At 41.1% G+C, this 13,864-nt stretch overlaps 1 protein-coding gene and 2 non-coding genes across 3 annotated transcripts; all 3 read right to left on the reverse strand.

The window, feature by feature from the left end:
- Window positions 1-37: 37 nt before the first annotated feature.
- On the reverse strand, window positions 38-8,752 carry RPL5 (ribosomal protein L5). The gene is made up of 8 exons (XM_005894679.3): window positions 8,616-8,752; window positions 7,323-7,392; window positions 7,122-7,237; window positions 6,133-6,267; window positions 4,343-4,545; window positions 3,155-3,332; window positions 703-791; window positions 38-199 (listed from the first exon to the last, which is right to left on the reverse strand). Exons 1-8 carry the CDS (start codon window positions 8,616-8,618, stop codon window positions 100-102), a joined length of 894 nt encoding a protein of 297 aa, XP_005894741.1. The 5' UTR covers window positions 8,619-8,752; the 3' UTR covers window positions 38-99.
- Window positions 492-624, reverse strand: LOC138987325 (small nucleolar RNA SNORA66). The gene has a single exon (XR_011463812.1). It is a non-coding gene; the product is annotated as a small nucleolar RNA SNORA66 (small nucleolar RNA).
- On the reverse strand, window positions 3,405-3,500 carry LOC138987323 (small nucleolar RNA SNORD21). Its single transcript, XR_011463810.1, has one exon. It is a non-coding gene; the product is annotated as a small nucleolar RNA SNORD21 (small nucleolar RNA).
- Window positions 8,753-13,864: the final 5,112 nt, after the last annotated feature.

Genomic DNA, 13,864 nt, shown 5'->3' on the forward strand with positions numbered 1-13,864 from the left:
TCCAAAATTCCATTAACAAGAGCTTAACACAAACAGCTGCTTGTTCAATAAGTTTATTATTCTTATCTGAAAAATCTTGATAGAAAATTGTAGTTTGGTTTAACTCTCAGCAGCTCGTTCCTGAGCTCTAAGGAAGCTTGCCTTCTTCTGAGCTACCCGATCTTTCTTCTGGGCAAGTGACATTTTGGGACGGTTCCACCTAGGAAACAAAAAGAAAACAAAGGGATGTAACTTTTAAAAACCTGACTTTAAAAGTCAAATAATCCAATTCTCAATACATGTACTCATTTATGATCTTAGTCTAACTTTCCCAAATTCCAATTTCTGTGACACTGTCCTATTATATCACAGGGCCAAAAATCAAGTAAAGTATAATGCTTAGACTCATTATTAAAATCCCATGTGCCATGCAGCACAGCCAAAAAAAAAATGGCAGTAGTTACAATGTACTGGGATAGAATGAGCCACCTCGAAAAAAATGGCAGTAGTTACAATGTACTGGGATAGAATGAGCCACCTCGGTAGCATCCGAGGCTAATACATTTCTATCACCACAATTACTTTAGCAAACCTGGTTCCCCTCACCTCTGCAACACCATGCAGAGCTAGTGATCGAGTTTGCACAATTTCAGAGTCTGCGAGAGATGCAACAAGGCAAGAACCCCTCCCAACCTTTCTTTCCAAAAGAAAAAAGATACACACCTCTTCTTTTTAACTTCTTTCTTAGGCTTCTTCTCATACACTGGATTCTCTCGTATTGCAGCATGAGCTTTCTTATACATCTCCTCCATCTGAAACAAAGCAAAGCAAACAGTACTTGGTTTCATTTCACATGCCCTAAACGATAATATGACACACTGTATTCTACTGCTTGCTCTATTTTGTCCTTCTAAGACAGATTCTCAAAAGGACTAAGTCCATGTCGGTATCCATATAAAAACCACATTTTCCTAAGTCCCAGTTTTTACCACAGGCAATATGAACTGACACTATTCACAAAACTTAACTTACTCTTCCTCAAAAAGAAAAAAATTCACAATTTCTGAGCTGTTCAACTATACTTCTTGAGTTAAGTTCAGAATAAACTGTTTCTGTAGAAACACATACTATGCTCACTTAAAACCATCTGACCTAAATTCTTTCATTCAAGTATGGATACATGCCAGCATTTAAGAGGTTACAATGAAGAATATGTGGGCCGACAAACAAATGCCAAATGCATCTCTGTCCTCCCACATTCCCCATTATTTCTATTTTCCACTGATTTCTGATAGGTCTTTACAAAAGTTATTCCCAGGATCCCATACCAGGGACCTCCTGATCTATTACCACAAATCACCATATCTGGCAGTATCAGGCCTTAGTGGAATCAGAAAGAGGTCTGAATTTCCCTAGAAAATCCTGAAAGGCTATTAGAAACATTACTGAGAATTTTGTTCTAAAATTTAACAAAAAACAATGTTGCAACTCTCTGAATTGTTTCAGTACTTCCTAACCCAAGCAAATGACTACCAAACACATGGAAGATCAAGTCATGAAGAAACTAAAATGCCTGAGACTCAGTAACAATTACCTTCTTCCTTAAGAATGAGTCAAGTTAATCCAGATCTCTAAAACTACACATTCAACGTGGATAAAATGCAATTACAACATGTATTTGTATAAAGCTCATTAGCCAAGGAAAATAATGCAAAAACTTAAAACAGCACTTGAGACCTCAAATACCTAAATCCCTTTTGAAAGTTTCTCTACTTCTCTTAGCTATTACAGCTCTCTACTGTATTTAACAAATTTAATGACTTCAAATGCAGCCATTTAACAAATCTAACCAACCCAGTTCACTTCTTCCACAAGATCAATTCCATAGGAAATACAACCATGTATGTAGATAACACCATGAATTTGGTTTATAAAAAGACCACTTTCTGTTGGAGACATACCAGATGTCTGCAGAAGATTTCAGGAGGCACACATAAGCAGAGGCCTCTACAGATAAAATGAATGAGCTTACTGTAAAAGGATTAGCCAAAGAATGGTCTGGCTGAAGTATACCATGCATTAAGAAAGCATTAGGAAGCAGACATCTGAAACACATGTTGTAGCTTAGGAAGAAGTTTTACAGGCAAAGCAGAATTAGTCAAACTAAAAGGTATTTTTAATATTAGGGTGATGTCAATAGTAACATAAATATACTCACGTGAAAATTAACATGCATCTACATTACTAATATAAAACTACCCATTTCCTAGCTCAAAAACTCAGAACTATAGTGTTTATTTAGTCTTAAAAGATTGTGTACTAAGCATACAAATGACAGTAAGTGATCTACCACCCAATTCTAAGTATAATTTTTAGACATAGGTATACCAAAATATAAACTATGCACCAACAGAAAGAACCTAATAACAACAATTACTTGACATATAATCCATCAATTTACATAAAATTCTATATTTGTAGGTTTTATAATCTGTGATTTTGGTGTTCTATGCCTTCATTATCAACACTAGCACTATCATCTTCAATTACTTCAATGTGTTAAGAGATAACCCTGAGACTCAACTTTAGGTGTGATAAACTTCACAACATTAAACTTCAGAAAACATGGGCCCTTTCACTTCTGCAACATCACACACAACTAGCGACAGACCTGTCCCTCTCCTTTTCTGTGCATGCCTGAGACACAGAAAATCAACATGGCACTTATTGGCTATAATGAAGACTGAACCTTTCCCCTATTATCTCAAGAAAAGGGAAGTTTAGTACATAGAACCTCATATCAGAGTAGATTATAACTATGACCACACAAATGAATTTTTTAACTACAGAACAGCCAAATGCGTAAGAGCCACCAAATGCTTTAGATTTGGATGTTTGAAGCTTGCCATCCTTAAGCATCTAAAAGATTCCTAAAAGCATGTTGACAAGCCTAGCTCCTTCTAATATCTTTTCTGACTTTTTAACTTGCCCTGGGCCCAATATCCCAATTTCATTTTAAGCCAAAACCAGCTTTTTAAGGTCTGTCTATACCTACAAACATGCCCTTATTCAATTTTAACTGTTAACCTGAAATAAAACTGTATTAACGTACCTACCCAAAACAGAAAACTTGGTTCTATAAATTTACCAATACAGGCATTTAAAAATTTTTTACCATGTCTGGAGTTACGTTGTTCTTTATGTACTGAGAGAATTGTTTCTTGTAAGCATCTTCATCTTCCTCAATCAGGTAGCGCATGTAATCTGCAACGTTTTGCCCCATGATGTGCTTTCGGTGTACCTCAGCACTGAATTCTTTGCTTTCTGAATCATAACCAGGGAACCGTTTGGTACTGAAATAAAATTTTCCATATTTTAGTATATACTGGTTGAAATCAGTTTACTAGCAGGAATTCATTTCAGTAGCTGCCATCAGTCCCGTCTTGAAACAATTAATTGCATCATATGCAACCAAAGGACCAACTACTGACTGCTCAGTTAGTGGGATATCATCATTCAGCAGCTAATTTCTGAATTCCTGGACAGAAAATCATGCAACAAGCACCTTTAAAAACTATTAAATGAACCAAGGCCACTATAAAGTTAGTTCTCCATATTTCATAGACACGTTTCAAAATTACTTTCCTGAAAACCTACAATTACTTAGTGGTGCCTCAGGGCACATGGTAAGTGATTTGTTCCAGATTACATTTAACAGGTGCCTTGCAAGAGAACTGGCAAGACACAACTCCCTCCCCTCTATTACAGAAGTAAGTGCCAGTCAGGCTATATTTTACTGTTTACCACTCCCCTGCAAAAACAGGCGGGGGAGGGGGAGTATCGGTGGAATAGAGCTGCTCATTTCCAACCAAAATTTCTCTTGTGGCTCAGCTCGTAAAGAATCCCCCTGCAATGCAGGAGACCTGGGTTTGATCCCTGGGTTGGGAAGATTCCCTGGGAGAAAGGAAGGGCTACCCACTCCAGTATTCTGGCCTGGAGAATTCCATGAACTGTATAGTCCACGGGGTGGCAAAGGTCAGACATACCTGAGCAACTTTCACTTTACTTCAACCAAAACTTAGCCACACACAAAAGGTAGTGGTTTCAACACTGGCTTCTCTACTTACTGGCTCTAAAACCTTGGACAATTCATTTTACCTCTGAAGCCCAGTCTCTCCACTTATAAACCATGTTACAATTCCTTCCCACCCCACCAAGTTCCTTTTACACAGTACCCAGCACATGGCAAGTACACAATGATACTACTATTACTTTCACTGGTTCAATTTTCTCCAAAGCCCAACTAGTTAGAAATAGTGCCGTTTTGGAGTCCAGGAAATGTGGCCTTGAATACTATTATTACCTGTGAGGGATAGACAAGCCTCCATCGACAGCTCCCTTTAGGGCCCCAAAAACTTTATTCCCGGTAGTAGTTCTGGCAAGTCCTGCATCCAGGTAACAGGTGAAGGCACCAGGTTGACCATCGATGCTTTCCACATTGTATTCATCTCCAGTCACCTCGACTTGCCCTTCATAAATTTTGTCCATACCAAACCTATTAAGAAGCTATTAACAAAGAAGCCAGTCTAAATGCTTATCAGAATATATTCAAACAACTCTAAAATATCTCAAAATTCACAACTTTAATAGCCAAACAAAACAATTCTTTCCAATTCACTTTTCTCTTTATCCCAACCTACTTTTAAAGAAATTTCAGACATCCAATTTTAATCACAAGTATAACTGTTTAACAGTTTCTGAATCGGCTACACTGTCCATACTTGATTTTTGTAACAATCAATTAGGACACGGTACTTAAAACAATATCTTTTTTTCTCTACAAAGCCACTACATTATGTTAATTAAGCCACTACTCTGCTAGTACACATCAGGTGGCTATGGTTTCACAAGTAGTGCCTTTGCAATAAAATGCTCTCATATAAAAGACAGTGTTTCCCAACCAAACATGTTTATAACCAGTGAAGATGTGGGTCCCCAACAATGGCACATGCTTAACCAAGAAAACAAAAACAAGGCAAAAATTACACTTTCATTTCCTTTCTGTATTATAGGAAATGCTGCCACCCAGAGGCAAAGATTATTAAAACAAAACTGAATACCCCCAACCAATGCCTAGCCCCACCCCAAAAGCTTAAGGCACTGCTTCTCAAAACTTAGCATGCATATAAATCACGTGGACATCCTATCAAAACATAATTTCTGAAGGTGTGAAGAACAGTCTGCATTTTTAACGTACGCTGATGCTCACAATGTATGGATGTGAGAGTTGGACTGTGAAGAAGGCTGAGCACCGAAGAATTGATGCTTTTGAACTGTGGTATTGGAGAAGACTCTTGAGAGTCCCTTGGACTGCAAGGAGATCCAACCAGTCCATTCTGAAGGAGATCAGCCCTGGGATTTCTTTGGAAGGACTGATGCTAAAGCTGAAACTCCAGTACTTTGGCCACCTCATGCGAAGAGTTGACTCACTGGAAAAGACTCTGATGCTGGGAGGGATTGGGGGCAAGAGGAGAAGGGGACGACAGAGGATGAGATGGCTGGATGGCATCACTGACTCGATGGACTTGAGTCTCAGTGAACTCCGGGAGTTGATGATGGACAGGGAGGCCTGGTGTGCTGCGATTCATGGGGTCGCAAAGAGCTGGACACAACTGAGCAACTGATCTGATCTGATGCTCACAAGATCTACACTTTTGAGTAGATCTGTCCAACAAGTAGCCACCAACCAGCCACAGACGGTTATTCATATTTAAGTTAAAAACTCAGTTATGAGTAGCACTAAAAACATCTCAAGCACTCAATGTATGTGGCTAGTGGCTACCACATCAGACAGCATAGATTACAGATACCCATCACTGCAGAAAATTCTACTGGCCTAGATACACACAACAAACAGGAAAGAAAACTGGAGAGGAAAAAAGGCTTCCCCAGATTAGAAAGTGTATCTGTTAGAAACAATGCATTTATAAAATTGTCTTCTGCAGTAGTGCCCTTTTAAGCCACAGGGCAACAAGAGGCACTTCTCTGTTCCCACGGTTGAAGGTATCTGATCCATGTATGAACCATCTATGTTACAGACAACTCAAGTGAGCTAATTCCAAAATATGCCAATTGAAATAATCTTGTACATACCCTGCGGGCCAGCAGCAGGCCAGTACAATATGCCGCAGCATAATTTGTCAGGCCAACCTTCACACCATATTTTGGGAGTTCGTGAGCATAAGCTGCACAAACTATCATATCTCCTTCTATACGGGCATAAGCAATCTACAATAAAAGAAAAATGAGGTTAGTAATCTGTTTTCACTGATTACTTGTCCCAAGTATCTTCTTTGTCAAAGGAGTTAACAAAAAGCTAGATACAGACCTGCATCACTTAAGACTTGTCTTCGTTAAACCCACTCACTGTTTCAACTACAGATTTATGGCTTCGTCAACTACAGCAGGTAGGTTTGAGTCAAATGCCACAATACATATGTCTCAAATTACACAGCTGGTAATGGACAGGGAAGCCTGGTGTGCTGCAGTCCACTGGATCACAAAGAGTTGGACATGACTGAGAGACTGAACTAATAAGCAAACTGCTGCTTTCTGAAAATCTTTTGCATGGGAGACACCTTCACACATATTTACTAAAACTACTTCAAACAATATACAGGAATAAGAACACTCTTAAGAGTCTAATATTCACACCTACCTACCTCTTCAAAGCAGTGCATAAGTGGACTTAGTCCACAACAAATTCTAGTATCCTACTGGAATTACAATGGTCAAGAACCTTCTACTAGGTCTTAAATTTATCCTCCCATCCCCCGAAAAACAGCACAGAACCATAAATTTCTCTAGTCCGCCCCCCTAAACTGAATGGATTAAAATGGAGTAGGATTGCTGAACAGCTGATCTTCAAAGTATTTTTTTTTTAACAGTACCAATTCTCCAGGCTCCACCTTCAGACCTACTAAAACAATTACTCAATGAATGTTTTTTGGAGTGCCAGGCACCAAACTAGACAGACCTAATGCATACATTTGTTCTGCTTCCCAAGTATGTCTCTAGCACAGTAAGGGAAGAAGTGGGGGTGGAGGTTACCAACCATTATTTAAGTCTAAAATACAACTTACCTGACAAATGATATCTCTGTTCGTTACACGAACAATCATTCTGTATTTAGGTGTGTTGTACTTATTTTTATCTTGGATTACCAATCGTTTCCGAGCATAGTAGTCAGTTTTGCCCTCTGAAAGAAAAAAATAAATTAAGAAAGTCCACTCCGTTACAAAGCAGAATCTTTTCCTAATGAGAATATGAAAACCTGACCATACCTCGCCTTCTTCTGAATTTCACTTGGTATCTCTTGAAGTAGGCCTTGTTCTTGACAACTTTAACAAACCCCTTTAAGATAAGAGAGTAAATTATTAAAACTTTGATAAATGTTTTAGCTTGATATCTTTGACATTTGAGTTAACTTTGTAACAAAGTAACAACTTAACTTTGTGACAAACAAAACTTTGTGACAAAGTAACAACTTAACTTTGTGACAAAGTAACAACCTAAACTTCAAAAGTGAATCCAGAAAACCATCACTTTCTCAAATCTGAGAAATCAAATCACTTTTCTTCTATTTTCCATCTATCAGGACTGACAATTTTATACAACAAAATAAAAATGAATCAGCGCCAAAACAGGAATGAAAAAGCAAACATACAAAATGTAGGCCAATTTATTATAGTAACCAGATATAAAACGAGCACTATTAAAGTTTTAAACACTCTCCACTTTTATTCCCTCTTGGACCAACAATCCTTGTGTCCCAACTTTTGCTTAAGACAACTATTTTGCAAACGTCAGTCTGTTCTTAATGCTGTCCCATTTCATGAACCTATATTTTCCCTTTCCACGAACTTTTTTCAAAAGCCTAAATTTCTTGTCACGAAACACAACTGGCCAAGCACATACTCGGCAATCACTCCCGATTAAAACAACAGTCGCCCACAAACTACAGCACCACACCACCCGAAAATTCACTAAAATCTGGTACCAGCGACAATTTAGAGAAAAAAGCAGGAGAGGTACACCAAACTAAATGGGCTTTCTTTCGGGGCCCAAAGACACCAGAGCCTCCAGGTTCTACTGACGGTTTTGGTTTAAAAGCCACTTTTTCGGACCAGTAACACAGGTTTCCCAAACAACCTGCCGACCCCGACGCTCCCTCGGAAAACCCACCAGTCATGAGCGGAGCTGGGTCCGAGAAGCCACAGCCCGTCTCCACTCAGGCCAGTAGTCTGAGACCGACTCCATGCAATCTTCCCTTCCGGGCCGCCTGCCGGAGCTCCCCTCTGCCAAGCCAGAACTATCCACACCGTTTGCTTACTCTACTCACCTCCTCCTCAATCCCCGGTCCCAGCTCCCATCTTCTTCAACCCCTCCCCCCACTAAGCTTGAGCGCCGTGGCAGCCATTAAGGCCACGCTGGGAGCTGCAGCCCGACCACAGCGGAGCCGGCAATCTAACGCCATCCGATTCCTGCGCCGCGCTAAACGGACTTTAGGCGGGCTTTAGGACAAGGAGAGGAAGGCCCCATGCATCCGTAGCCCCAGCAACGGGATACCCACTCACCATCCTGCGGATCAGAACCCAGACTCCGCGGCTTGCCACAGAGCTGCAGAACCAGCACGGCTCCGGGGGGGAAAAAGGCCGCGGCGCACGCGCAGGCGCAGTATGTAGCGCCGACGAACACGCCAGCGACGTGTGGAAGAGAGACCAGCCGGTCGGCCGGAGTGCAGTGTGCCTCCCCCTGCTGGTGGGAAGACCGGTGCTGACCTTCGCCTTCCCCCGACGAATCCTCAGAGCCGCAAAGTCCCTCATCTCCAGACTGGTAATCCGACAGGGAGCGACTGTGAGCACTAGCATGGAAGATTATTAACGGCATTCACTTGCCTGTGCTAGGAAGTTGTTTCATAACAAACCTGTATTACTTTTGTAAGCAAGAAAAAAAATTTTAATTAAGTAGAATAAATTTGCTGTAGAGCACTTTTGCCTGCTTCTTGACTACGCTTCCGAGTCCAGAGCATATGCCCCTCACGAAGCCTTGCCTTAGTGCTCCAAGCCTGGGTTAGGGGCCTTCCCACAGCACCTTTGTAATGGCACCCCAGTCCAGTGCTCTTGCTTGGAAAATCCCAAGGACGGAGGAGCCTGTTAGGCTGCAGTCCATGGGGTCGCTAAGAGTCGGACACGACTGAGCAACTTCACTTTCACTTTTCACTTTCATGCATTGGAGAAGGAAATGGCAGCCCACTCCAGGGTTCTTGCCTGGAGAATCCCAGGGACGGGGGAGCCTGGTGGGCTGCTGTCTATGGGGTCGCACAGAGTCGGACATGACTGAAGTGACTTAGCATAGCATAGCCTACCCTAGATTGTAAACTCCCTGAGGGTAGTAGGCCCTGCTGTTAAATTCCTTTGCTTCTGTAGCACTTAGTCTAATCTGTCTGATACTTGATGAAACTGCAAACAAACCCAAATTGAGAGACGTTTTACAGAGTAACTGGTATGTATCCTTCAAAAATGACAAAATCAGGATGGATAAGGAAAAACTAAAGAACTATTCCAGTTTGAAACAGACAACTACATGCAATGTGCGATTCTAGGCTTCATCTTGGACAAGAAAGAAAAAAAGAAAAAGGAAGGGCTTTTTTTTGTTGTTTTCTATGAAGAATATTCTCAGAATAGTCAGTGAAATTTAAATGAAATCTGTGGATTAGATGGTGGTAATAGATCAATGTCAATTTCATTCTGATAACCACACTACCGTTATGTATGAGAGTGTTCTTGTTTTTCAGGAAATATACTTTGAACTATTTTGGAGTTCAAAATAGGCATCATTTCACAATTTACTCTCAAAAAATGACAAAAAATAATTACATTTATGTGTGTATACACATATCCAGTATTTTGGCCACCTCATGTGAAGTGTTGACTCATTGGAAAAGACTCTGATGCTGGGAGGGATTGGGGGCAGGAGGAAAAGGGGATGGCAGAGGATAAGATGGCTGGATGGCATCATCGACTCGATGGACATGAGTTTGAGTGAACTCCGGGAGATGGTGATGGACAGGGAGGCCTGGCATGCTGCAATTCATGGGGTCGCAAAGAGCCGGACACGACTGAACAACTGAACTGAACACACATACATGTAGAGAGAAGGAAAATGAAAAAGCAGATGTATTAAAATGTTAACAATAGGGAACCTAGAAGAAGGATATATGGAAATTTTCTGTACTATTGTTCTTACAACCAACTTGTGATTTTGAAATTATTTCAGAATAAAAAATAAAACATTGTGGTGACTTTTCTGGTGGTCCAGTGGCTAAGACTGTGTTCCCAACACAGGGGGCCCAGATTCAACCCCTGGTCAAAGAATTAGATCTTACATGCCTCAACTAAAAACTCCTCATGCTGCTGCTGCTGCTGGTGCTAAGTCACTTCAGTTGTGTCTGACTCTGTGCGACCCCATAGACGGCAGCCCACCAGGCTCCCCCATCCCTGGGATTCTCCAGGCAAGAACACTGGAGTGGGTTGCCATTTCCTTCTCCAATGCATGAAAGTGAAAAGTGAAAGTGAGGCCACTCAGTCGTGTCTGACTCTTAGCGACTCCATGGACTGTAGCCCACCAGGCTCCTCCACCCATGGGATTTTCCAGGCAAGAGTACTGGAGTGGGATGCCATTGCCTTCTGCATGCTGAAACTGTTCATAAAAAAATCTCACATGCAACAACGGGATTTAAAATCCTGCTTGCTGCAACTAAGACCTGGAGGAGCCAAAAAAAAAAAAAAAAGAGAGAGAGAACATTAGGAATTCCCTGCCAGATCAGTGGTTAGGAAATCCCTGGTTGAGGAACTGAGACCCCCATAAGCAGCTCAATGTGGTCAAAGGAAAAATAATTAAAAATAAAACATTGATTCCTCTTAAAATAGAAGATATTTCTCATATTATTTGAAATGAAAACAAACTCAGTTTTATCAAAATTTATAACAAATAGAAAATAAATCAGCAATTTTTAGTTCTGATAATGATGATTTAATACCAAAATATGGGAAGTATTCTATGATGTCAATCCATGAGGTACTTACTTAGTGCCCAAATCATCTAGATCTTTATTGAAACCATCATCAGTTCAGTTGTTGCTCAGTCATGTCCGACTCTTTGGGCCCCCATGTACTGCAGCATGCTAGGCTTCCCTGTCCATCACCAAATCCTGCAGCCTACTCAAACTCATGTGCATTGTCAGTGATGCCATCCAACCATCTCATCCTCTGTCGTCTGCTTCTCCTCCTGGCTCCAATCTTTCCCAGCATCAGCATCTTTTTAAATGAGTCAGTTTTTCGCATCAGATGGCCAAAGAATTGGAGTTTCAACTTCAGCATCTGTCCTTTCAATGAATATTCATTCAGGACTGATTTCCTTTAGGAATGATGGGTTGGATCTCCTTGCAGTCCAAGGCACTCTCAAGAGTCTTCTCCAACACCACAGTTCAAAAGCATCAATTCTTCAGCGCTCAGCTTTCTTTATAGTCCAACTCTCACATCCATAAATGACTACTGAAAAAACCATAGCTTTGAGTAGATGGACCTTTGTTGGCAATGTCTCTGCTTTTTAATATGCTGTCTAGATTGGTCATAGATTTTCTTTCAAGGAGCAAGCATCTTTTAATTTCATGGCTGCAGTCACCATCTGCAGTGACTTTGGACCCCCCAAAATAAAGTCTCTCACTGTTTCCATTGTTTCCCCTTCTATTTGCTATGAAGTGATGGGACCGGATGCCATGATCTTAGTTTTCTGAATGTTGAGTCTTAAGCAAACTTTTTCATTCTCCTCTTTCACTTCCATCAAGAGGCTTTTTAGTTCTTCTTCACTTTCTGCCATAAGGGTGGTGTCATCTGCATACCTGAGGTTATTAATATTTCCCCAGGCAATCTTGATTTCAGCTTGTGCTTCATCCAGCCCAGCATTTTGTATTAGTTACTCTGCATATAAGTTAAATAAGCAGGGTGACAATATACAGCCTTGACATGCTCCTTTCCCAATTTGGAACCAGTCTGTTGTTCCATGTCCAGTTCTAACTGTTGCTTCTTGACCTGCATACAGATTTCTCAGGAGGCAGGTCAGGTGGTCTGGTATTGAAGAATTTTCCACAGTTTGTTGTGATCCACACAGTGAAAGGCTTGGCATAGTCAATAAAGCAGAAGTAGATGTTTCTCCAGAACTCTCTTGCTTTTTTGATTATCCAATGGATGTTGGCAATTTGATCTCTGGTTCCTCTGCCTTTTCTAAATCCAGCTTGAACATCTGGAAGTTCATGGTTCATGTACTGTTGAAGCCTGGCTTGGAGAATTTTGAGCATTACTTTGCTCAAAATGAGTGAGATGAGTGCACTTGTGCAGTAGTTTGAACATTTTTTTGGCATTGCCTTTTTAGGGATTGGAATGAAAACTGACCTTTTACAGTCCTATGGCCACTGCTGAGTTTTCCAAATTTGCTGGCATATTGAGTGCAGCACTTTAACAGTATCATCTTTGAGAATTTGAAATAGCTCAACTGGAATTCCATCACCTCCAATAGCTTTGTTCATAGTGATGCTTCCTAAGGCCCACTTGACTTCACATACCAGGATGTCTGGCTCTGGGTGGGTGATCACACCATCGTGGTTATTTGGGTCATGAAGATCTTTTTTGTATAGTTCTGTGTATTCTTGCCACCTCTTCTTAATATCTTCTGCTTCTGTTAGGTCCATACCATTACTGTCCTTTATTGTGCCCATCTTTGCATGAAATGTTCCCTTGGTGTCTCTAATTTTCTTGAAGAGATCTCTAGTCTTTCTCATTCTATTGTTTTCCTCTATTTCTTTGCACTGATCACGGAAGAAGGTTTTCTTATCTCTCCTTGCTATTCTTTAAAACTCTGCGTTCAAATGGGTATATCTTTTCTTTTCACTGTAATTATGATCAAAAAACATCTAATTATCTCAAAATGTTTTTTCCACTTTGGCCACTCATGCAAATTGTTGACTCATTGGAAAAGACTCTGATGCGGGGAGGGATTGGGGGCAGGAGGAAAAGGGGACAACAGAGGATGAGATGTCTGGATGGCATCACCGACTCAATGGACGTGAGTCTGAGTGAACTCCGGGATTTGGTGATGGACAGGGAGGTCTGGCGTGCTGCGATTCATGGGGTCGCAAAGAGTCGGACATGACTAAAGGACTAAACTGAACTGATGATCAATTATTGTTTTCAATAGAATACAGCAGAAACTATTACCAGATATTTTGATATCATCATATAAACCACTGCCATTTTTTTTTCCAGATTTCTTTGTCTCTTGCAATAGTATCCACAATTCAGTTCAGTCACTCAGTCGTGTCCAACTCTTTGCGACCCCATGAATCGCAGCACGCCAGGCCTCCCTGTCCATCACCAACTCCTGGAGTTCACTCAGACTCACATCCATCGAGTCAGTGATGCCATCCAGACATCTCATCCTCTGTCGTCCCCTTCTCCTCCTGCCCCCAATCCCTCCCAACATCAGAGTCTTTTCCAATGATTCAACTCTTCACATGAGGTGGCCAAAGTACTGGAGTTTCAGCTTCAGCATCATTCCTTCCAAAGAAATCCCAGGGTTGATCTCCTTCAGAATGGACTGGTTGGATCTCCTTGCAGTCCAAGGGACTCTCAAGAGTCTTCTCCAACACCACACTTCAAAAGCATCAATTCTTCGGCACTCAGCCTTCTTCACAGTCCAACTCTCACATCCATACATGACCACAGGAAAAAACATAGCCTTGACTAGACGAACCTTTGTTGGCAAAGTA

The sequence above is a fragment of the Bos mutus genome, chromosome 3 (genome assembly GCF_027580195.1).
Source record: "Bos mutus isolate GX-2022 chromosome 3, NWIPB_WYAK_1.1, whole genome shotgun sequence".
Classification (NCBI taxonomy): domain Eukaryota; kingdom Metazoa; phylum Chordata; class Mammalia; order Artiodactyla; family Bovidae; genus Bos; species Bos mutus.

Bases quoted from the DNA above. Each gene is read 5' to 3' on its own strand.
- RPL5 (XM_005894679.3), bottom strand. The intron at 792-3,154 runs GTAAAAAATTTT...GCTTTGTTTCAG, and splicing joins ACAACGTAACTCCAGACATG to ATGGAGGAGATGTATAAGAA. The intron at 200-702 runs GTGTGTATCTTT...TTTGTTTCCTAG, and splicing joins AAAGAAGTTAAAAAGAAGAG to GTGGAACCGTCCCAAAATGT.